Genomic DNA, 23,488 nt, shown 5'->3' on the forward strand with positions numbered 1-23,488 from the left:
CGTTTGCTAAAAGTGGAGCTATTCCATTCAAAACTACCTTTTTTTTTTTTTTTTCTTTTTAAGACACCTACATTTTTGCCTTACATCTAGTACCATGAGAGTTTGATGCAGGTTCAGAATCAGGTGCTGCACGAGCCCAGCGAGACACAAGGCTCCCACAGATCCCTCCTCCTTTGCGCACACTCAAACCCTGGTGCTTTGCATTTTCCAACTGGCTACGCCACAGCGGAGCCATAATCTCCTGAATTTATAAAATGTTAAAGCAGGTTAAATTATGGAAGCTACTTGAAGTTTATAATGAATCTCTGGCCAAGACTTATAAAATATCTTTACGTTCCATTTGCAGCACTTCAGAATTCTTGAAAATTTTATGCTTCTTCCCTTCTGAAGCCTCATGACAGCAGCTCAACTCTGCTACAATCCTGAACTAAAACTGGCAATTGTTCATCAGGATCTGTCTTCTAGTCCTCTAATTTTTGAAGATTTTGACAGACTCAAATACCAATTGGAGGCCAAGAAGCCAGATCCCTGTATTAATTGGGTCTGCATTGCCTTCAATGATCATTTAAGCCACATCTCATGGAAATTTTTTGTTTTGATTATTTACTTTTGTTAAGAGAAGCTCTCCTGCAGTCACTTGCAAAAGTGAGTTACTTTATCACTCACAGTCCCAACCGATTACCTCATTCCTTAACCACCTAACCCCTTCCTTTAAATAAAGGACCAGATTATTAAGACAGACAAGCATAACGTAAGACAGACAGAATGATTTACTGAGCATGATTAGTCGCTCCTCCATTCTAACGAATTCTGGAAACTGCTTTCCCCACACCCCAAATGCAAACATCAGTCATCTTTCTTCTCCACCACCAAAGAAATATCATCCATGAAGAATTTCAGAAAGATCTAGCTATAAAACAAAATAAAAAAATCATATATATACACCATGTTGTAGCCAACAAGTGCCTGAGTCCTGTAAATACCTTCTTGGAGCACATCTTTTAGAGTTATCCTCTCCCTGGAGATGGCTATGTCCTTCACTTTAGCTTTCGCTTCCATTAGAGTGACACTTTTAAGATCATTCTTCTCTATCCGTAACGTAGGATAACCTGAGGAGCCAGCAGAGCCAAACAAACCAATATAAATACCCTTATAATGTGAACACAAGCACATTGCTTCACCTCAGCACCACCTACAGGCATAAAGACAGGCAAGCAGCACGTACTTAAACCGATTAGGTATTAACCTTAAAGAGATTACAGTATTAAATAACAAAGACAAGAGAAGCCATGTGAATATAATCATCCGTGAGAAAGAAAAAAATCACAGAGGAATTCTAGATATTGTCATGCAATCAAGTCTCATTATTAACAACAAGTAAATAAAACTCCTCCTTACAAGCCAAAGCTGATTAACATGACGCTGCACTTCCCTGACAACAAGGAAATAAAGATCACAGAGGGCTGAGACTGTCAGAAGCCTTGTTGGAGTAAGGAAGATGCCTTACGCTGGGAGGACATAACCAGAACTACCAGTGCCCTCTCCTGGCACTTGCAGACATCTAGATACGCTAGTCAGGCCTTAATATTTTTGTACAAGTTTATGAATCTCTAGAGAAAAATCTTGAGAATTACTTCAATGATAATTTTTTTTTTTTTTTTAAATTTAAACACTACTGAAAGCAAGGTTAATATGATTGTGGAAGTACTAAGAATGTTTTTCCTGTTTATTTTTGCATTCAACATTTTTTCTTATATTTGTTTTTGCTGTTTTACCGGGGCTGTCCCAAAACCACTAAGAGACACTGAAACAACACAGACTGAACACAGCAAACGGGTGCCCTTCAGGCACAGTGGCTACCATGCTCATCAAGGTGAGGAGGGTTTCATCATCACCATGGGCTTGGTTTGTAGGCCAAAGTCATGACAAGTCCTTCTCTCCCCTTTTGCCAGAGGCTCAGTAATGAGTTTTCAGGGTTATGTTCAAATTAACCAAATGTTATCACTTAAAAGGGCCAACCTAAACACCTTGAGTTGACAGGTCGTCAACAGCAGAATGTCATCTGGGGTAGGAGATGGAAAATAAAAAGGCTGGGGAGGGACTTCAGCTGACAAGAGGGAAAACCAGCTCAAGAATCAGTTGCAGGCTAAGGTGTCTTCCAAACTCTGTGGAAAGGAATTTTTTAGTATTTTTTTTTTAAATTTTCAAATTAACACTTCTACTAAATAAATTTTAAAGGAAGCTTTTTCAAGTGAACATGAACTCAGATGACAAAAAGATCCCCCTTTTTTTTTTTCTTTTAAGGGAGATATACTACAATTTAGAAGAAAGCCAAAACTTTCCCAAAGTCACAGGAGTTCAATCTTAGGTAAACCCCTGCTTCCACATGTGGGGAGGAAACAAGAAAACACAGTAGGGCTGAACAGGAATCACAACATTTCTGCAGTGCTCCCTCATGAACTGGGATGGTCCATACCACTACTAAGTGCAATCAGAAGAAAACAGGAGAGGCTTTTGGGGTCTTATTGGTTGCTTTAAAAAAAAAATAAATCAAGTCATTAATCATTATTTTTACCTAGCTCTAAATAACAGATCTACATTGACATTTCTACTTATTAAAATTGCTGAACGAAGCCTCTCCAGGCAATTAATGCAAAACTCAATGATCTTAGAGGTCTTTTCCAACCTAAGTGATTCTACGATCCCATGGACCATTACAGAAGAGAAAGACAATCACTGGTGGCAGTAGATGAAAACAGGAGGTGTTTAATTTAAACTTTCTGAAAAAGGCAGGAGTGCCAGAGTACTATTTCAGCTTGGCAGTTCCCACTCTATTGAGAAAAACCAGCATTTTCAGTTTAACAGAGAAATGGTTTGTTCCTCTGACCAGGCTCCCCCATTTTTCCACACCAAGATTGGTGCTTAGAGGGTACCACAAGCACATTCAGAGACCCAAGTGAACCAAAAAACCCATCGCTCTACAAAAGCGGTCAGTTTTTGGCTGAATTATCTTGCAGCCCAGCAGCGTAGGTGCCAGCACAAGGGAAAGGCTCATGGTCAGCCCCATGAGACCGAGCTGCCAAGAAACTGCACGCCAAGTGTGTCCCTAAACCGTCCAGCTTCCCTGCACCTGAACAGTCCCTTCCCTGGAGCAATGCTATATGGGATAGCCCTCCACTAATGAAGGCAGACAATAATTGGAGGAGTAAACACTCTGCAGGTATCAAAATACCTCCAATGATCACAGAATTAACACTGACCAGTCTATCACAGAGGATATAAAACACTACCACCTCTCCTTTTCATTCCGTGCTCTTTTTAACTATTTAACATTCTCTCAAGCAAAGCTGTAAACGAGAAGAAATGATGAATATATCACCCTTGTAAAACTTTTCCCTCCATTCATTTCCTTTGCAGGCTGCAGCAGTAAGATGGAAAGACTAATCAGTGTGACCCCTACCACCAAATACTCTGGCTGTGTCCAAGAGGGTCGGTAATTAGATTAACACTTACTGGTTACTGGCGTTGCATTGTTTGGCGTGTCAGCTCGCAAGTACTGCGTCGTCTGTGTGGAGGGTTGGGATAAACCTTGTGAGCTACTGCTGTCACTAATGCTGTTTTAAAACAAAAAATGGACATGAAACACAACTGCTTGCCACTGTAATAAATTCAAAATTAACATATCAAAGTTAAAACCAGAAGATTTCCCAGGGTAGACTTTAAAAGACTTTAAATTTTTACAGTGTCTCACATGTTAAAACGTATTGCAGGTAACTCAAAAATCTCAGCGCTCCTGTCCTTGGAGTGCAAACAACTCCCTCCTATTTGTTTTGCAGAATTTGCTCTATTTTCCAGCACCATCCCCCCCACACACACTTTTGAAAAATCAAGGTGAAAAAGAAAATACATTTCTTGCAAGACCCACCCTGTCATACCAGAAACAACAAGACTATTATACTCCAGCGAAGACTCAAATGCATTCGTTTTGTGGTACCAACATCCCACTGAGAATCAACAATGACCACAGAAGTTTGAAAGCAGATGCCAGAGCCAAACGCAGAGGCACCCATAACACCCTGCAAAGCTGAACCAGCTTTTTCAGCTGGAGTGATCTCTGATCCCCTCTTGCTTCCTCTGGGCATGCCAGCTGGAGTGATATCTGCTGCCCTTTAGCTCCTGTACTGGAGCAAATATTGAAAAAAATATTCCCTAGTTGACTGTTGCAAATGGTTGGTCGCCCTATACTTATTGGTTGCTTTAAAAAAAAAAAATCAAGTCATTAATCATTATTTTTACCTAGCTCTAAATAACAGATCTACACTGACATTTCTACTCATTAAATTGCTGAACGAAGCCTCTCCAGGCAATTAATGCAAAACTCAATGATCTTAGAGGTCTTTTCCAACCTCGTGACTCTTTTACAGCCCGAGCCTACTTTGTCATTCCTCTCTCCACAGATACTTGTTGCCCCTTCCAGGGCCATCTACAATGAACTTTTGGGATATTTTCTTTGGGTAGAAGGACTGTAGCTGCACATAGTTTTCAAAAAACAGGCAAACAGAATCCCAGACTTGTAGGGTTTGGAAAGGACCTCTGGAGATCATCTCGTCCAACCCCCCTGCCAAAGCAGGATCAGCCAGAGCAGGTCGCACAGGATCGCATCCAGGTGGGTTTGGGATCTCTCCAGAGAAGGAGACTCCACAACCTCTCTGGGCAGCCTGTCCCAGGGCTCGGTCACCCACAGAGGGAAGAAGTTTTTCCTCATGTTCAGGTGGAACTTCCTGTGTTCCAGTTTGTGCCCATTGCCCCTTGTCCTGTCACTGGGCACCACTGAGAAGAGTCTGGCCCCTTCCTCTTGACACCCACCCTTTAGATATTCAGATCCCCTCTCAGTCTTCTCTTCTCCAGGCTAACCAGCCCCAGCTCTCTCAGCCTTTCCTCATACCAGAGATGCTCCAGGCCCCTCCTCATCCTCACAGCCCTCCGCTGGACTCTCCCCAGCAGTTCCCTGTCTGTCAAACTGAGGAGCCCAGCACTGCACACAGAACTCCACATGTGGCCTCACCAGGACAGAGTAGAGGGGGAAGAGGACTTCCCTCAACCTGCTGGCCACACTCTTCCTAATGCCCCCCAGGACACTGCCTTCTTGGCCATGAGGGCACACTGCTGGTCATGGAAAACTTGTCCACCAGGACTCCCAGGTCCTTCTCTGCAGCGCTGCTTCCCAGGTCATCCCCTAACCTGTACTGGTGCCTGGGGTTGTTCTTCCCTGGGTGCAGGACCCTACACTCGCCCTTATTGAATTTCATTTGGTTCCTCTCTGCCCAACTCTCCAGTCTGTCCAGGTCAACTACAGCTTAAACTGTAGCAGGATGTTTTCTGTCTTATCCTCACAGACAACGTCCTACGAAAAAGAGTTGTTGTGGCTGTCATGGCTTAAGAACAAGCGTGAGAAAGTTTGCAGGCAAGGGCAGTACCCGTTACCAGCTCAGATGGCTGGGCCAGAAGAAGCTTTTTTGCTCTCTCTCCCAAATACACACAAACATCTCCCCCTTTTTTTGAAACTTAAAAGCTTCTCCACTTCTGCTGACTGTATCAGGAGAACAATGAAGATATTGTTTCTGGGTATAACCCTCTGCCTTGCCAAATAATCAATTTTCCATTTGCTTCTTGGGCTGCTACTGAGCACTGACCAAGCAGTGCTAGCCATCCTTGCAGAATTTTTAGACATGCTTGGCAATGTCCTCAAGGAACACTGTTAGTTTTGAAGCAAGATTTCCTTTAAAAAAAGAAAGCCAAGTCAACTCTTCCCCATTACACCATAGTCACAGATGCACCCACTGAGCATTTTTTTTTTCTTTAGAACAGAATCTACTAATCCTCACAACACAAACATCAGGGTTACTGATTTATAGTTGGCCTTGATCTCTCTCTGGAAACCTTTTTTTAAAGTCATTCCCACATTAACTGTCTTCCAGGTGTAGGGTTCCAGCATAAGCACAAGGTTAAAAGCCACATTGGTGGTCTGCTACTCCGCTTTAACTTCCTTTAGAGTTTTTGAATGAATATTCGCTGGTGCTAGCAACTTATTACTGCTTATTTCAACTGTTTGCACTACTGCATCTATAAGCTGCTTCAATATGATCCACTCTCCATCGAGTTCCCTGGAAAGAAATGCCCTGGCACAGTCACTGCATTAAACACCGATGCGGAACTTGCATTTCATTTTCCTGCTATGGCTGGAAACTCCTTTTGTAACTTGATCACCTACTAGCCCTACAGATTTCTTTGGCTGCCTTCCTCCTGCAGGCAAGCTTGAAAAAGGAATTATTCTTTTTATGCCTGTTGCAAGTTTGAAAAACTACTTTTTTGGTTGGCTTCATTCTATTTTTTAGGTTTAACTTGCTCATGTTTATGAGCTTGCTTGGTTTCCTCACTTGCACACTATGTCAGCTTTTTGAATGATGCCTTCTTGCTTTTAATAACCTCCATTATCCTGCTGGTAAGCCATGCCAACTTTCTTTGGCACTTTTTCAAGTGCCTTTGATGAGAGGTATGCAAGCATTTGCTCTGAACTTTCAATACAATGTTCTTAAATAGTCCATGTGCAGCCTGTAAACGCAGCTGCCTAGTTTTAGCCTCTATTTAACAACCTTCCTCACTTTTATTTAGTTCTGGGTTTTGAAATCAAGAGCAACGGCAGCAGGTTTTCCAGCCTCTGCTGCTCCTAGGAGGTTGTTCACCCTAATGACGTTCTCTTTGATTCAGAATCCCTTTACAGCAATATTTTGAACCAAATCAAAAGTTGTTGCTTCTCTTACCAGTTCCTTGACTAGTTGCTAGGTCAAGTAGTCACTGATCATCCATAATGCTAGCACATGACATCAAGGCTGAATTGTAACACTGAACCAGTTTCTCAAGCAAGTACCAAAACATCACCTCGCAGCCTCTTGCTGGCTCCTGCGCACGCTGCCCGCTCTGAAAACAAAACTCGGCAGATCCCAATTTTCAGGCACATTTTGCCTCTGTTACCCCTTTACTACATCACTGGTCGACCACAGCTCTTACCCAGGAGCCCATCCAAGGTTTGGTAAGGTCAGCCACCTTTGGGCTTAAAACACAAGTCAGCACGTGGCTCTCTGAAGAGCTTAATCCCACTATCTGCGCAAACTTCACAGAAATTATCAGAAGGCCACATGCTGATTTACAGCAAATTCTTTAACACCTGCAAACCATGCAGCATTAACATTAGATGAATTTTTAGCTTGTACCTCCACAGAAATCAAGTACAATTTGATCACACAGCTAGGGTGAGACAGTCTCTCAAAACCTCATAGATGACACTGCTCACGCACTCTAGCAGTATCATGCTTTTTCTTTCTGAAGTAAAGCAAGCTGCACATCCTTTACCACCTTCTATTGATTAAAAACCCTCAGTAGACGATTAGGCACAAATGAATTGAGGAAAACTGACAAGTCATTCGGTTAGATAACCAAGGACTGAGAAACCATACTACTTCCTACACTAACACTCCCCAGAAACCAAGTGGTCAGGGGACATCAGAGGAGTAAATGGCAGAAAGAAAACCAGAAAGAAACAGAGGAATGGATAGGGAGGAAGATGAAGAGATAGAGCTGCTCCGAGACTGTTCCTGCAGGCAGGAACAGAAACAGTTTGAGATATCCTTTCAACAGGGGTGACCACCCACGGGCCCGACTGTTTTCTAAAGTATTCGGTTTCTAAAGTGTCTGCTTCTGAACAGTTGCATCTGACACCGCTTGTTCACATGGCCTCAGCAGAGCCACAGTCCACCTGCTTTTTCAGCCCCCCTTCCGCCTCGATGTTTAATCCCCACTCAGCTGACCGTATTGCCCCTGGGTTCGCATTACAAGTTCTTTTTCACATGCATGTGACAATTTGGTTTTTCTGGATTGAAAATACATTTGGGAGAGTGCCACATTTTCAGCTTTATAACCAACCAGTTGTAACCCCAGACTTTACCCTAAGGCCAAAGTGAATACTGGTACATCAATCAAAACAGAAAAAACTGAAATTCAATCTCCTGTAAAAGTCAGTAAAAAACATATTTTCAGTGTGCCCAGGCATCTACCAAATTTCCCTTCAATCCCGACAATCCCTGTAGACCTGATTCTGTCCAAACGTCCCCACTGTGTCTCCTCCACGCAATTATTACAGCAAAACCCTCCCACCCCATAAACAGTAGAGCACCTGCAACTGCTGCCTTTCTGCAGTACAGCACTTACCACTACTCTACACAGGTAGTAAGTAATTGCCCCTGCTTGACATCAAGAGCAGAAATTGCAAGCAACTACAGACAGCTCATTTTGAGAGCATAACTCCCACAAACCTGAATAAACGTGTCCCAAAAGTGCACTTGAAAAGCTTGAACACATACCTGTCATCCAACTCTATCCTTTTCATGCTGTGGAGATGCAAGACAGCTAATATTATTGCCACCAGGAATATAACGGCACAGCACACGCCTACGCTGATATAAAACACACGAGTAGAAGTGGTGGGAGCTGTGTTTACAGGATCAACTGAAATAGAAACGTGAAAAGTTACTGAACCTTTCTTAAAAAAAGCCCCCAAACCCCACAAATGACATTTTTCTTAGTTCCCAGCAGGCTGACGTGTCAGGAGGGCAGTGCTGCTGTCCCCACACTCGCCCCCAGTGCCCTGCCACCCGGGTCTGGCAGGAACAGGCAGCAGGAGCCAGCACATAGATGCAGACCACGGTAACCCCCCCGAAAAGTGAGCACCACATTTCCTGCTGCAGCAAAGCAGGGCAGGGCCCAGCAAGCCACTCAATGCCTCCATTTATTTACTGGGACAAAAGGAGGGTTCCTACCAAGGGATAAAAGCTAGCCAGGAATCTCCCAAACCAGTCTCGTTGGTCCTGCTGGTTCTACCTCGCAGAACCCCTCAACTCTCTCCCCTCCATGGCTCCCACGCTGCAAACGCAGTGGGGGAGCATGGACAAACGCAGCCTCCGGCGCAGCAAGTGGCACAGACTGGGGCTGGAAGAGCAGGAGTCACGCTGGGGCACACACCAATACAGTAAATAAAATGAGACTAACACCTAGACGCAGGGTGCTAGCAGTGCTTACACGCGGACCGAATGTGCCCCAGCACACAACTTCAACTTGTCCTCCTGATTTTAGGGTACAACGGGTGGATTACAGCCCCCTGACCTGCATCTTAATGCAGCAACGTTAACAGGGCAGTTAATCCTCTTTCTCAAAAGAATCTCTATTGCAGTAATTTAGGGCAAAATTCTGTTACTGCATCTTGGCAGCAGAGGGTTGTCTGCTGCGCCAGCCTTCGGCTGGTGCTAACAGCAACACGGGCAGAGGGATTGGAGGCAGGAAGAGGCAGCAGCCCTACACATCCCCAATTTTAAACGATGGATTGTGGAGAACAATTGCCCTCGAGAGACAGCAGGCAGTAAAAAGAAAACTGAGCAATGCGCTCCACCACTTTTAAAAAGCATTTTGGCGAAATTGTTTACATTTTGGGTGCCACAGAGGCTGAGCACAGTCAGTTGATGCTATTTCCAGCTAGAAGAGGACTGAGTAAAAGAAACCACCTCATCCAATTCATTCAACAATGACAAGTCAAAACAGCAAACCAAACCACACACGTCCTAAAGTCAAGACGACAGGTCAGAGTCATGTACGGAAAGAACATGATTAAAAAAAAGAAGTGATTAAAAAAAGTCATTAGGAGACTTGGAATAGGTTTCTTTCATCTTCACTAGTATATATTCCCAGTTAAAATAATGAATTACCAAAACATCCCACTAAAATACTGGGTATGGTACAGATAACCTGGGGAGTGTTTTCATTGGGAATGCTGTGGAAACAGAAAGAAGATCACAAGTTTTTAATTTTTTACATCCAAAGTAAGTTGCACACTCAGAATTACTTACAGATAGCCTTGCTGCTGTTTTTGTCAGATGCTGGAGATTTTAATTCTGGTTCAAGCTCTAAACAGACGAGAGAAAACCATTAAGCTTAATACACATTTATTGTTGCAGTCCTTCAACAGAAATCAATTGCCTCATTTATCGAAAAACAAATCTGCTTTTCCAAATAGGCAAGTTGACTCCAGGACTATAGTTATCTCCAGATTTCCATTTTAAATGCCTAACCATTGTGTAATAAAAATTGCACTTTAACACAGGTCAGATATATCTGACCCGTGTCAGTGTTAAAGTGCGATATATCTCATCACCGATACATACGTCCATTGAGGCCATGAACCTACTCAATCTACCTACCTCAAAAAACCCTCCGGCTCGTCCAAAATCCAAAGCAGCAGATAGTAGAAAGAGGAGGTGCAGAGCATGTGAGCATATGCTAAGACACTAAACAAAGACCTCACAGAATCAGTTACTACAGGATAGAAAATAGTATCTTGAACGTTCAGTCAATGCTACCCTGACCTTTTGGCAGAAATTCTAATGCTACTCATCCTAGGAAAATGTTAGAGATGCAGCCTTGAGCACTGTGTCTTCTCGGCTGATGCTATGGTCATAGGTGTTTTAAAACTGAAGGATGAAAATGGTAACACCCATTTAAACACAGAAAAATGGCACAAAGGGCCTAAGGACAATACTCAGGTTTGTGGGTCAAAGTAGTCCTTTAGAAGGGGGCTAAGTCTTCTTTAAGCTTACTACGAGTCTGGTTACTAAGAGGAGCAGAGCAAAGCAAGGGAAAGCAGGCTGTGGAGATGACTTCACATGAACCTCGCTGAGGACTAGCACATGGCCGAGGCAACATAAGGGATTTCCATGGCTGCAAAGGCACAGTCCCACTTGTGCATCCCCTTTCCTGCTCCCAGCTGTGAAGAGCTGCTTCCTCCCTGCACAGCCCCTTCCGACTCCGTGGTAAGCCAGTTCAGCTTGACAGATTTGTGAAAAAGTAATCCGGGGAAGGAGGAGGGAAAAATCTGACAATTTTTCTTCTCCCCCCCCCCCCCCCCCCCCAATTTTAAACTTGAGGAGGAACCATTACAAATGCCTTGAGCAAAACTGCTATCAAGCTCCTACATATTTTTAACTTCTGCACTAAATTTAAATCAGAAATCCCCAGATGCTCTATACCAATTCAACACACATCAAAAAAAGTAATTGACTTTTTTTTTTTAATGAACCCACAGAAACACGATCTTTGTAAGAATCACTTCTGCATGATTTAGGAAGTGGTGCTCACACACACCCAGATAACACCTTCCAGAAGTTCATCCTTAGACATTCATACTCAAGATAAGTGACAAACTCCTCCTGAAAAGCCAACTACTGTCCTTAAAAGCTCCAAGTAAACCCAACAGTGCCAGGAGGAACATGTACAGAGACACGGCCATCCTCAAAAGCTACCCAGGATACCACAGTCTTTCTTCCGGAGGGTATAGTTCTTGGGATTCTCCAAAATAATTTTCTTTAATATGCCTTCAGGGAAGCAGCAACAGGAGATAGCCACTGCTATCCAAGAATAAATTGTGCTTGCCTATTCCTAAGTCAAAACACAGAAGAGTCAATTTGGGGTTTCTGAAGTCTGCGTTATCTACCAAGATCATTTTGCACTCTACACCGGAAAGACTAACACCTGCTTCGATTATTACCTAGTTAACTTTATCTCATTTTATAAACTAAGTAGATTTAGTTATCAATTCTTAAAACAATTTGAATATTCCGAGTGCTGCAGTTTTGAGGAAACTAGTTTCTTCCTTCCAAGCACAACAAAGAAAATGCTTTTTGTCTATATGTGAAAAGATCAGTCAATGCAGCAGAACACTTGGGAATTTGTTCATCCATCAGCTTCTGCTTTTACCAAAAGCCTCCATTCGCCTCAAAGGCAAAATTTTACCTGGTTTCTTCCTATCCTCTCCACATTCACCCTGAGGGACTGTTACTCCTGTCCTGGATCATACATCTTTCCACTCCTTTTTCCTATCATACTTTTACACTAAAAGCTTGTTAATATTTGAAACTTAGTGTCTTACTTTTGTAGCACATTTTCCTTCGTTTGAAATTTAAAACTGTGATGTTTTTGGATGAATTTATTGTCAAGTTGAGCTGCATTAGTATTGTGACCTCAGAGTCGAGTCTGCCGGTGCAGGAGAGTTCGACACGAAACACTGCGAATAGACAACAAACAGGCGTTACAATTCAGTCTGAACACCCTTCAGGCATTGTGGTAAAAGAATATTTAAATAAGGGTCTTCCTAGATGATGTTCTTAACGTACATTTTAAAATAACTTGCTATTAAGAAATGCTATTTTAGCCTTCATCCTTGTAATTTCACACAACTATTAAAGCACTAAGGAGCAAAAATGTTAAATGTTTATATGTGAGTTATATTAAAAGCTTATAGATTACTGAAAAAAATTATATCTGTGGATAAATGACCATTAGCCTTCCTTTATCTCTGGAGTTCAAAGTGCTGCCACAAGAAAAAGCTCCATTATCACAGAAAACCAGAAAATTTAGTTTTTCTTGTCTCTCTCAAACGCTATTAAGGTTAGCCTTTTTCACAACAGTTACGTTTGAGTATTTTGCTCTCTGCATATCTGACTGGAATCAAAGCTTAAACTAATCTAATGCTATTTACTTTCTAGCTTACAGATCAGTATTATTTATGCATATCTAATGATGCATATCTTATTATTTATGAATATCTAACAGAGTACAAGGAACCACAGTTGAATGAGCAAGGAACCATGATCACTTGCATGCTTCCTGAAACATAACGTTGTTTCAAGTATAAATTCTATGGAGGAGCTAATACATATTCAAGAGTGTTTTCTCAAGTTTAAACTTCCCATAAACACGTCAATGTATTAATGACTCCCATACATCTTGAAATATCATCTCTATAGGCTAGAGAAATTAAAGACCGTGGATTTTAAAAATCCATGCAACTGCTAATGATTATTGTAGAAAAGGAACAGGAACCTTGTATGTGTACACACACATCAAAAACATCATGTTTCCTTTCCAGGAAAATCTCTATCCTCCACTAAACGGGGGGGGGGGGAAATATTGCTCTCGGACTAATAGACTCAATCTATAATACCGTCATGTTTTATCAATGTCATAACTGTTCCAGAAGGCCTGTAAACACATTATGTTTAATAGAGAAAAAGTACGCTCTTAGGCAACACTACACACGTTTTGGAAAAAATGAAGTACCACCAGAAAGCATTTTTGGTATCAGCACTCGCTGTGCACTTTCAAGGAGTGGTGAGTTTACCTGAAAGGGTGCGAGGAACTTCTCCTTGGAGGGAAATATTGGCCTGGGGCATCGCCATAGTCATGGGATTATCTACCTGAAATCCCAGTTTATACTCAACCTGTAACAACAGGTGGGAGATGGAAAATATGTAAGCATTCTCTACAGTAGTAAACTGAAACACTGCATATCTTTTCATAATTCTTCTTGAAATTAAAAAACCGTATCTTATTTTCAAAGAATTGTGGTGATTTTAAGTGCCCAAATTAAGGTTTCGTATATGAAGTTTAGTGTCAGACTTTTGTGATCATTCAAATTAAGAAAGTCAAAACGGAAGCCACTCTTGAAATCATTCTTGAAAATCTGGGGCAGAATGTAAAGTACTGTATTAAAAAAACCCACCACAAACCTCACTAGCTGAGGTCTTTAAACTCACTTGTTCAAAAGCCAGTTTGTTAAAGCCATAAGAATTCAAGAAATTCCCCCCTCGTCTAGTCAGTTTGATAAATTACACAGCCAAAACTGCTTACAAACAGTTTATACACCTGTAGTCAAGGTTTTTGTTTCCACTTAAGAAGCTGTTTCTGCAAACATTCATTCAAAAAAGTACAGGACCTATTGCAACTAAGGCATAAGCTCCTCCTGGAAATTCACACTCAGTTGAATGAATTTGGTGTGACACTGACCCATTAGCTTCTTTCCCCCTCACTTTCTAAAACATAATAGGATGCATTATGCTATTAATTTATTTTTCAGTCAAGATGCCAAGGGTAGAAACATAACCCAGTCTCTGAGCTCCTATAAACTGCACTACACCCATCCTATAAAGTGAGCACAGAAGACGATGAGTGGTGCAATGATGGTAATGGAAGAAGGGCTACACAAGCTCAAAAATTCCTGTTCAAAATTCAGAGACAAGCCCAAGGAAACTCAGGGCAAGGACAGAGTGATACAGGTAGCTCCTGGCCGAAGTACGTAACAACCAGGAAACTCCTTCAAAGGTCCTATTCAAATGCCAAGCAACTGAACTGCCTGTGAAGGTATCAAGTCGAAGGGCTGGCTTGCACTGCACCACTGCAGGCCAAAATTCACATCCCCTAAGAAGTTACACCTCAAAGGAAAGAACACTGGCAGAAGGAATCTTCAGGAATTGTATTGGTGGAGTTAAATATCACTGCTGCTACTGCAGTCTTTCCTACTTAAGGACATAAGAATAACCATCACTTGTTTTTTAAAAAAAAAAATCAAACCAAACCCAAACATCTGGCAAAGACTAAACCAGATCATTTCATATACAAAACCAAGTTGTTAAGTAACTGGAAATCCTTCAAAATATAAAAGCACAGGCAATCTTTATGACAGCTGTTGCTGCATGCTCTAGCCACGGTGACTAAGTGAAATAAAAATCTCTTTCCATTTAATCAGGGCTCAGTAATAACATACTAGATGCTACTTTTATAGGTTCTTCTTGTCTCCAAACATACATTTCTAGAAATCTCTACAAAATATTTGATTTCCAGAGGCTTCAGTTCATGGATGCCCCTTCTGTCTGTTCATTGCACCACCAGAAGAGATTCCACAGCCAGTAGCTTGTATATATATATACACATCCAGCTTGCTAGAAGTATAAAACAGTTCAAAAGAAGTGCTTAACCTTTCTAAACCAAGAAAGGAATAGTTTGGATACATACGATCTTAATTTATTGCCTGCAATCATATAAGTAATTCTTTTACACCTAGTATATGCTAATTTTTGCAAAGACAAAAGCAATTAAGTTATGGTAGTGGGTACTGTTAAGCAATACAGATGATGTATCAAGTACTCAAAGACACAAGATATGCCTGCTTACCTTGGATTTAGCATACCAGCTGAAGTGAAGATTGTTGGTCTCACTGGGTACTAAGAGATTGAAGGACAATGCATAGTGATTAACCACATCATTCCTCACATAAGACAACTCTGCATCAAGACCTGTAATGAGAAAGAAAACAGTAAGACAGGGAAGAACGGGGCCAGCAGTAACACGCCGGAACACACACCTCTCAGTACCAACAGCTCCAGTATGTGATTGCTTAAGCAAATACTTCATCAAGTCCATAAATTCAACTGCAGGTTTGGAGTTCAGTGCTCATGCATGTCAGCATTAACAGGAGCGCTTCAAATTCTTACAAAGCAACAATTTCAGAGAGATGCCACAGCCTAACGAACAGGTAAAAGTTGGAATGTAATGGAAGGAAACACGACTTTTCATACAATCCTCCAAAAGAGTCATTACAGCCTCTCCTGAATGGACCCGTCTGCTTCTGGGAATCACGAGTCCAGTTTTGCTCTTATTTACAACTGTGTACACTCAAAACAAACTGCTTTGGATGGTCAGCTTGCTAACTGCAGGTAATTCTTCCCAGAATAGCTCATTTCTTGAGCCCAAGACACGTAAGCACTATGGAATTAACTTCAAGGTAATTAGATCATAATACAAAGCACACAGCAAGAGGAGGAATTACATTTGTACACCAAATAATACTAATATTTTATGTCTACCTTTTGCCTTCTGAACACTTTAATAAACCTGGAAAATTGAATGATCCACAAAACTATTTATTACAGAGCACTAAGGTGCATTTTCCAAAATAAGACGCATACTCTGATATTAAAAATACTGAAGCTGCCATGATCTTTTGTGGCACACATTCCGAGGTCACGCTGAACACAGGGTAGGACCTCACAACTTGCCCTGGGTGTCATTAGCAACTAGTGGTAAAATAAGCACTACAAGTTAACCTCCATCCCTGCAGTTGTACAATTAATCCCAGCTCCACACCCTCAGGACAAAACCATACTGTATTTGTAATCAGTACCGTTTTGTCTTGTCTCGTACAGGTTTTTTTCCTCCGGTGCTCCCAGTCAAACGCTCTCCAGGCTCAGCAATATATTGACATGCTAAGAGACCAACTGGGCAAATCGGACATAGGTGCATGCTACGTAGAGGGAACCAAATTCAATTAAAATATTCACAGTACAATTGGGAACATAAATAATGGAGTTATTTTTTATTACGGCTAGAAAGTCAAGAAAATTGGAGAGACTGTGACTCCAAGATGACAGCATCTAAGGCATCCTGAAGTTATTCCAAGAATCCAAGGAATCATAAAAAGTTGGGTTTTTTTAAGAAAGGGGTAAAAAAAAAAGAACAAAGAGAAATATTAAACTGCACAGTCAAGCTGCATTTGAAGAAAGGGAGAATTAGCTTGAGAGAAAATAATTCCTCCTTTTTAGTGCAAAAACTGGGCATAGATCAGTGCAAAGTGATAAGCGTTCTCTTATTCCAGAGCTCAATCTAATCCACCTTGTTTTCACAAGATACAGAAATGCAGCCAAGACATTCTTCTTCATTCTTGTTGCTGTTAACCACTTTTACTCCCTGCTGGCTCATTAGTGACCTGAAACTTAATGAAAACCCAAGAGTATATCATCACAGATGCCAGGGGGTGGTGAGGGGGAGAACCCTGGAGACTGGATGCATGAAAGGAATCAACAGAATCCAGTAATCCCAGGGAGAAAGAGGTTCTCACACAAGATCTTGATCAGAAAAAGATGCAGGTGATGCCTTAAGTGCTAAATGCGAGACAGTATATAAAAATTTAAACCTTTCTTCTGCAATTTACCAATATTTCTGCTCAATAATAAATGGCAAGTGCAAAATCCTATCCACCAGTAAAATAGGGATGAGGGGGAACACACACCTTGAACCAAAATAAAACTTTCAAAACCCAGCAAACCTCCAAGATAGCTTGCCCAGACAATTTTTACATGTGTACATGTTTATATATGAAATCTCTCTCAGCTTTAGAAAACACTGAAGGCATGTGGAGAACAGCTCACAACTATCAGACACTTGCCATTAGAGCCGATCAAGAAGACAGGAAGATTTACAGGCATAAACTTTATTTAATAAAGTATTCAAATCCAACCCAGTAAGGACAAGTTATTCCAAAAAAAGTCAGGAGGATAAAAGGATTAGCAGGTGAAACCATGAAATTGGAACAATGAAACTAAACTGCTTTTGGAATAAAAAAGAGAATCTTGCCCTGCTGGTAAGTGGTCACAGCAACGATTAGAGGTTCACAAAACCAACCATTTCAAAACTTGTAACACCATGAGATTTCCAAAATCCTTGATTTAATATAATCTTTGTAGAGAAACCGGTCATAGCAAATGAATGTGTACACAGCAATAAAGTTACCTGGTATAAAACCCAGCCTTTATAAAAGTAATGTAAAAGGCAATCTTAATTGAAGCTGTCAAGCATAAATATCTTGATGTGCAATACAAAACCAAATTAACCTAAAGAAGATCAATCAAATCTTTAAGCCTGAATAGTGATACCACAGAGTAATTTGATTACAGAGACCACAAATGTTTCAATGCCTGTCCTGCCATAAAAAGCTGCACACTAACAAGCAATGCTAATTACATTAATTTCAACAGCATCGTGCAAGAGCAGCCTGAGAATCAATGTCAAGTTTATTGCTTCCAAAAAATTATGCTCTAAAAGACTGGCATATAAAAGTGATTTAAGAGGTTTTGTAGTAGAGCTCTTAACTCATACAAGACGCAGAAGATTGCCTGGGTTAGTATCCCATTTCTACCAGGGGTCTACAGAAAACACCTAAGGAAGAATATAAACCCACAGTAAATACACAGTGACACTTTATCAGGAGATCCTCTGCACTTCTAGTGTTTGTGGATCATGCACTTCCTAAACTAATAGGTAGTATCTTCCAACAGCTTCTCTCTAGATTTTTTTTTCCTTCTATGACTTTGGATAAATGCTTGCTCAAACCCTGTAAACTGATGGCTACATAGCTGGGGAACGTCAGTGTTTCAGTACTATATGGTATTTTTTCCTCTTAAATTCATCAAGAATTAAAACATTTCCTCTGTAGCACATCCTTTCCCATCAGCAAGCTACAGACAAAACTCAATTTGCCATGCACACCTTAGAATCTGTGTCCACACCAGACAAGCAAGCTCCCATCTCCCTACCTCCAATCCACCACAGGATCGTTCTGCTTCCAGACCATCCTTCCATCCCTAATTTCTCATCCCTTCAATCCTGAATTCCTGAAGCGCCTGATCTATATAGTTTCTCTCAATCAGGCCAGCAAAAGACAAAAAAATTGCAGTTGAACCTGCCAGTCAAAAAAACCCACCTTGTGAGCCCCATGGTGGGTGGACTCCAGACTTCTACAGTTAGTAGATTTTAGCCAAGACAAGGCATGCTTTTCTCAACACCACACGGGTTACAGAGGTTAAATTTTCACCAAGAAAAACGGCGGCACAGCCTGCCAGGTTCCAACAGCGCTGCTGAAGGCAGAGGACGAGGATACCACTGCAAAGGTGTTGGGCAGATCACACCCAACGCCTCTCTCCCCACAAGTTCAGATCAGCCTCGGCGAAAAGTCAAACAGGTTCAGTTCTGTTCCTGAGTATCGGCTGTGAGCTACCTCTAGTCAATCAGATACTTCGTTCCTTGTTATCTACATACTTTTTTTTTTTTTTTTTTTTTTTTTTTTTTTTTTTTTTTTACACACAATGAAATTGTGCCTCCTCACTGCTTAGATTTCCAGACTGATTAAGTGCTATCATTAACTCTCTCTGGAGCAGACGTTAAAAATGGTTAAGGAGTTTGCAGAAGGTGCTTTAGGCTCCATTACCATAACAGTTTAAGGCTAACTCCAAATTGCTTTAATTCTGCATTTCACCTCTCTTCTTCAGACACGCATACTTACACCTGCCTTGTAATGTTCCTTATTTAAACCTTCAGCAAGCCAAGTTCAAGGAGTCAAGCTGGCGCTTTGCAGGGAGGGGGGAGGAAAAAAAAAAAAAAAGGTGAGGGAACACTCCTCAGTCAGTTTAACCCCTGAATTAGTGAGGATGCTCAGGAGCACCCCATATGGAGGGAAGGACTGCAGCAGCACTAACTCAGAGCTTATACTAAAATAGTACTACTGTTACTTTATCCAGAGAGCCCAGGCTTTTTTTCCGAAGCATACTTCAGGCACAGGTAGCTTCGAAAGATGGTATCAAATTAATTAAGCAAGTCACTATCAATACACAGCCTACATCTGCAATCTCAATTTTTACTCTTTTTAAGTGTATAAATCCCTTTCAAACACAGTGGCAGCATAAGATGTAACCAGCCTACGTAGCAGGTTGCCACTGAAAAGCAGATAGAAACAAAGTTCGTTTTCCCAATTGTTTCAGATTTCAAGAACGCTTAGTAAACTACTATACCACACTAAAACCTACTGACTGATACCGCTGGGGGTGAAGGAAATTTAATCCTGCAAGACATCTGTTTCCTAAGGTGTTGAACACTTTTGCCACCTTGCACTTTAAGTGGGGCAAATACACCAGCGTGCACACAACCTCCTGGAACAAACCCAAATTGGTATGTAATGTTTTACGTCATACATGGAACGATAAAAGGAAAAACCAGGTGGCTCTAGGAGAAAAACCCAGATGCATTACAAACAGCTAGAGAAAACGGACAGTTCCTCAATCATCGTTTTCTAGGCAAAGCAGTAAAACAAAGAGGTGGAGAACCTTACAAAGAAATACCAAAAAACTGCTGGGTTACACAAACTGCAGAGGAGGAAGAGAGGCTTTTCAGAAATGCTTCTATTGGTTTAAGCAGTATATTGGCAATCAATGATGAACAGTTTTAAAACACAGGCTGCAGTCTTCCTTTGGCAGGCCCCTTAAACGTTGAATTCCACACGCGGACAATGCACAACGCAAAAGGATCTAGCTTCTTGTTACTCAGACTTGACTAACCTACACCAACCCCCATGAAAACAGTAAGACCAATGCTCTGCTACGATTTGAAGGCAAAACCGGCACCCTTTTATCCAGGCAACCCCTAAATCTCATTACTAACTTCCACATCTTTGTGCCTCCCATCCTTGGGCACAAACTTGAAAGAATAAATTAAAGTTGAACACAAACAAAAAGGTAAGTTTAAGCAGCACCATAGAGAAAGTCTGTCATTCTTTGCACTGTTTAACATAACAAAACATCTGAAGCAGCTCAGAAAGGAAGGGGAGAGGCCAATTTTCACTCCCAAATGCAAAAGATGCTGAGCAGCCCTTGTGTTCATGACAAAATTGGATCATGTCAGTCTAGCAGCCTAACAAAACACTTCTTTTCAAATGCCCTTGTGTAAATGCAGCCTAGCTTCAACTCTTTTTAAGCACAATATACAAAAGAAACTTGCCGCTATCAGCATGGGAAAAATTAGATTTTATTCTTATGAAGCAAATCTATCCTACAACGTGCACTAGTAGTAACACATTCTTCTTAAAGACGACGACAGTATTTAGACGTCTCTTACCCCAGGTAACAGACTTCAAATCATCATAACATAACTCTGAAAGATTATGTCTAAAAATCAAGAATGAATGGGCAACGTAAGAGTCAGATGAAATTGTTCTTGCTGCAATATATTAACCCTACTCTAATAGCAATCTGCTAACGATAGCTGACATAACTGGCTCTCCCAGCTGCCTACCCAACCCTCTGACAGATTCCTGTCTGCGTGCAGAAATGACTGAAATTAGTGCCTGTTTTCTTAACACACTAGTCTGTAATTTGTGTTTCTTCATAAGCAGCTGAGAAATCTCTGCAGTGCGACGTGAAACCACCAGAGCCCTCACGAAGCAAAGCCACTCCTGCTCCTGCCTCACAGCCACTGAACTAAATTAACTGAGAAGAGTTACACAGTTAAACAAGTTATTATCTTTATAGAAATATTCTATTTGTTCAGAGGTTTACATGCTTCAGAGAATGATGCCTCCACTCCTGAGCAGCTCATCTGGGTTAGCCCTCTGGCCAGACCAGAGGCTTCCGCTCCAGGGTGGACATCCACATGAAAGAGCAGGAACCTCAAGTTCAACATCCCTTCACCACCATCCACTTCCCAAAACTGTGCAACCTACCTCAAACACACAGGATTCTCCCAACACTGGGCAATTTACCTTGTTGAAGAAATTTCCTTTTCATTTTTTCCTTCCATTTTCCTTTCATTAAAAATGCACCATAAATCTGAAACACTGACTTTAAAACCTAAGCTTTATTTTTTTTCTAACGAGATCTGCAAACATGTGCTGGAGAAATTCTGCTAATTTCATACCATCAGCCTAAGCACAAGGAAACATGGATGAAGAATTAAAAATCAGCTCTTGACAACTGAAACTTCCCCCCCCCCCCCCAGGGCAAAGAGAACACTTTCCCAGAGCAAGTCTTCTTAGTTTGAATTTATTTAGTTAGTTCATTTCAACAATCAGCTTACATAGGGCTGAAGCTACAACTGGGAGTTAAAAAAATTAGGAAATCAAATACAAACTGATCCATGTGGATCAATTTCATTTAGAAAACAGCAAACTATTGGAAAAGTAATACTAAGCATCTGAACATACATACACACATGAAAAACTTCTTATATTCAGTATATACAAGAAAAGTGAACTTTCTTTTAATGAAACAAGTAAGAGATTACAGCCTTCTACTTGCATTTTTTAAGTTTTCCACCACGTTACAGTCTGCCAGTTATAGCTGCTAGTCAGGAATTTGGGCTGAAATACTTGCTTTTAAATGTCTTACAGGCTATGAATCTCTGGAAAAGATGACTGATGAAAAATAGCACTGGAAAAAGTTAAATCTTAAGTAACACGGAGATGAAGCAACAGCTTTTCAACTCTCCTAACACAGGTGCCAGAGAACATCAACAGATGTGTCAAGCTTGAAAGATGAATCAGCAGGCACAAATCCATCAGTACTCACTGACACACTTTCTGCCTTTTGCTTAGAAATACATCTTCCTTGATTGTTGAACAGTCCTTCTGCTCATCACCCAGCTGACACTTAGAAAAAAAAACCAACACAAAAGAATCCCCCATTTTGGGACACAACTTCCTACCTCTACGTGAAGTTCTTCATTGTCTACATGCACCTACCTCACAAAAGAGCTCTTCAACCCTCCCTTTCTAAATTTCAGTCTAAGCTTTGCTAGAAAGGAATGTCTTACAATCCAGGATCAAGCGCATGGAAAACAGACTAGAAAAAAAAAAATCACAGCTTGACACATCACCAAAGCAGACTGAAACGTGTAAACTGTTTGTGAAATTGCTCTAGTATTACCTCACTAACGTAACACCAACTGTTACCTTATCCCATTCTCACCTCCGCAGCAAACCTCTCCCACCAGAGACTGATGCCTTGTTGTCAACAGCTTTGCACGGCTTTGGTACCTGTGCAGAGTTAGCTAATCATGAGTTGGAGATGGAAAACAATATGTAAGGCATTCAATTCGAGGAAATACTCAACATAACTTCAAGGCAATGACTGCATGCTTGAAAACTAACCAAGACTCCCTAGCAGGAAATCTTAGGAGGAAGCTTCCCAACATCTAGCAAACAAGAGGAAAAAAACTCTTAGCTGAGAGCTCTCATTAAATCCTCATGAATTTTCACTGACAGATCACCCACAATTCACCTTACTGATGCTGTTAAATAGAATTTGCAAGTTCAACACCACAGGCAAACAGGATTTTTCTCACTGAAAGGCCTTTCTGAAAGTCAGAGCAGACCTCTTTCCTTCCAGGGAAGGATGCTTTCCCCAGGAGATGGCACCTGCTGAAGCAAAAGCATACAGAACTTGGCAATACTTAACTCAATGCATACTAAGAATATTAATTGTTCCTAGGACCCTTTTGTCTCTGAACAGCGCCAACAATTACATTTCAACAGCCTGCCTGCTTATTCCTTCTCTCCACCTACAGAAAAATCTTCAGTCTTCTCATAAGGAGGATATAAAGCTGTGAAAATGGTCAAAAGATGACACTCTCCTTAACAGAGGGGGGAAAAAACCCAACACATCTTACCTCAAAGCACAATACAAGTAAACTCTGCTCCTGAGAACATCATCTAAATGAAATTTGCCAATTTGAAACTTAAAAAGAAACCACAAAAACAAAAACAAAAAAAGCTAGTAAAACTCCCAAGAAAACCAACAGTCCCTTTACTATTAATAACCAGAACAGTGCGTGTGAGTTACCTGAGGGGCTGATTCCAAAGGAAAGATGCAGTAGAGATGCACGAGAGATACTTGAAGGCAGAGGAAAATTAATGCCTGTGACCTACACAGCAGGCAAGGGGAAGTGGGAAATG

At 41.2% G+C, this 23,488-nt stretch overlaps 1 protein-coding gene across 2 annotated transcripts in view; it reads right to left on the minus strand.

The window, feature by feature from the left end:
- Nucleotides 1–23,488, minus strand: part of RYK (receptor like tyrosine kinase) — a 62,018-nt gene that overhangs the window by 28,835 nt on the left and 9,695 nt on the right. The window contains exons 2-8 of one of the 2 annotated variants that reach the window (XM_075760710.1): nucleotides 15,109–15,230; nucleotides 13,280–13,379; nucleotides 12,029–12,163; nucleotides 9,954–10,010; nucleotides 8,418–8,562; nucleotides 3,513–3,614; nucleotides 984–1,117 (exon numbers count right to left, since the gene is read on the minus strand). In XM_075760710.1, the coding sequence (XP_075616825.1) occupies nucleotides 984–1,117; nucleotides 3,513–3,614; nucleotides 8,418–8,562; nucleotides 9,954–10,010; nucleotides 12,029–12,163; nucleotides 13,280–13,379; nucleotides 15,109–15,230 (795 nt within the window). The remainder of the gene's footprint in view (nucleotides 1–983; nucleotides 1,118–3,512; nucleotides 3,615–8,417; nucleotides 8,563–9,953; nucleotides 10,011–12,028; nucleotides 12,164–13,279; nucleotides 13,380–15,108; nucleotides 15,231–23,488) is intronic. The other variant, XM_075760711.1, reaches the window with a different exon arrangement.

The sequence above is a fragment of the Balearica regulorum genome, chromosome 9 (assembly GCF_011004875.1).
Source record: "Balearica regulorum gibbericeps isolate bBalReg1 chromosome 9, bBalReg1.pri, whole genome shotgun sequence".
In the NCBI taxonomy this organism is placed as follows: Eukaryota; Metazoa; Chordata; class Aves; order Gruiformes; family Gruidae; genus Balearica; species Balearica regulorum.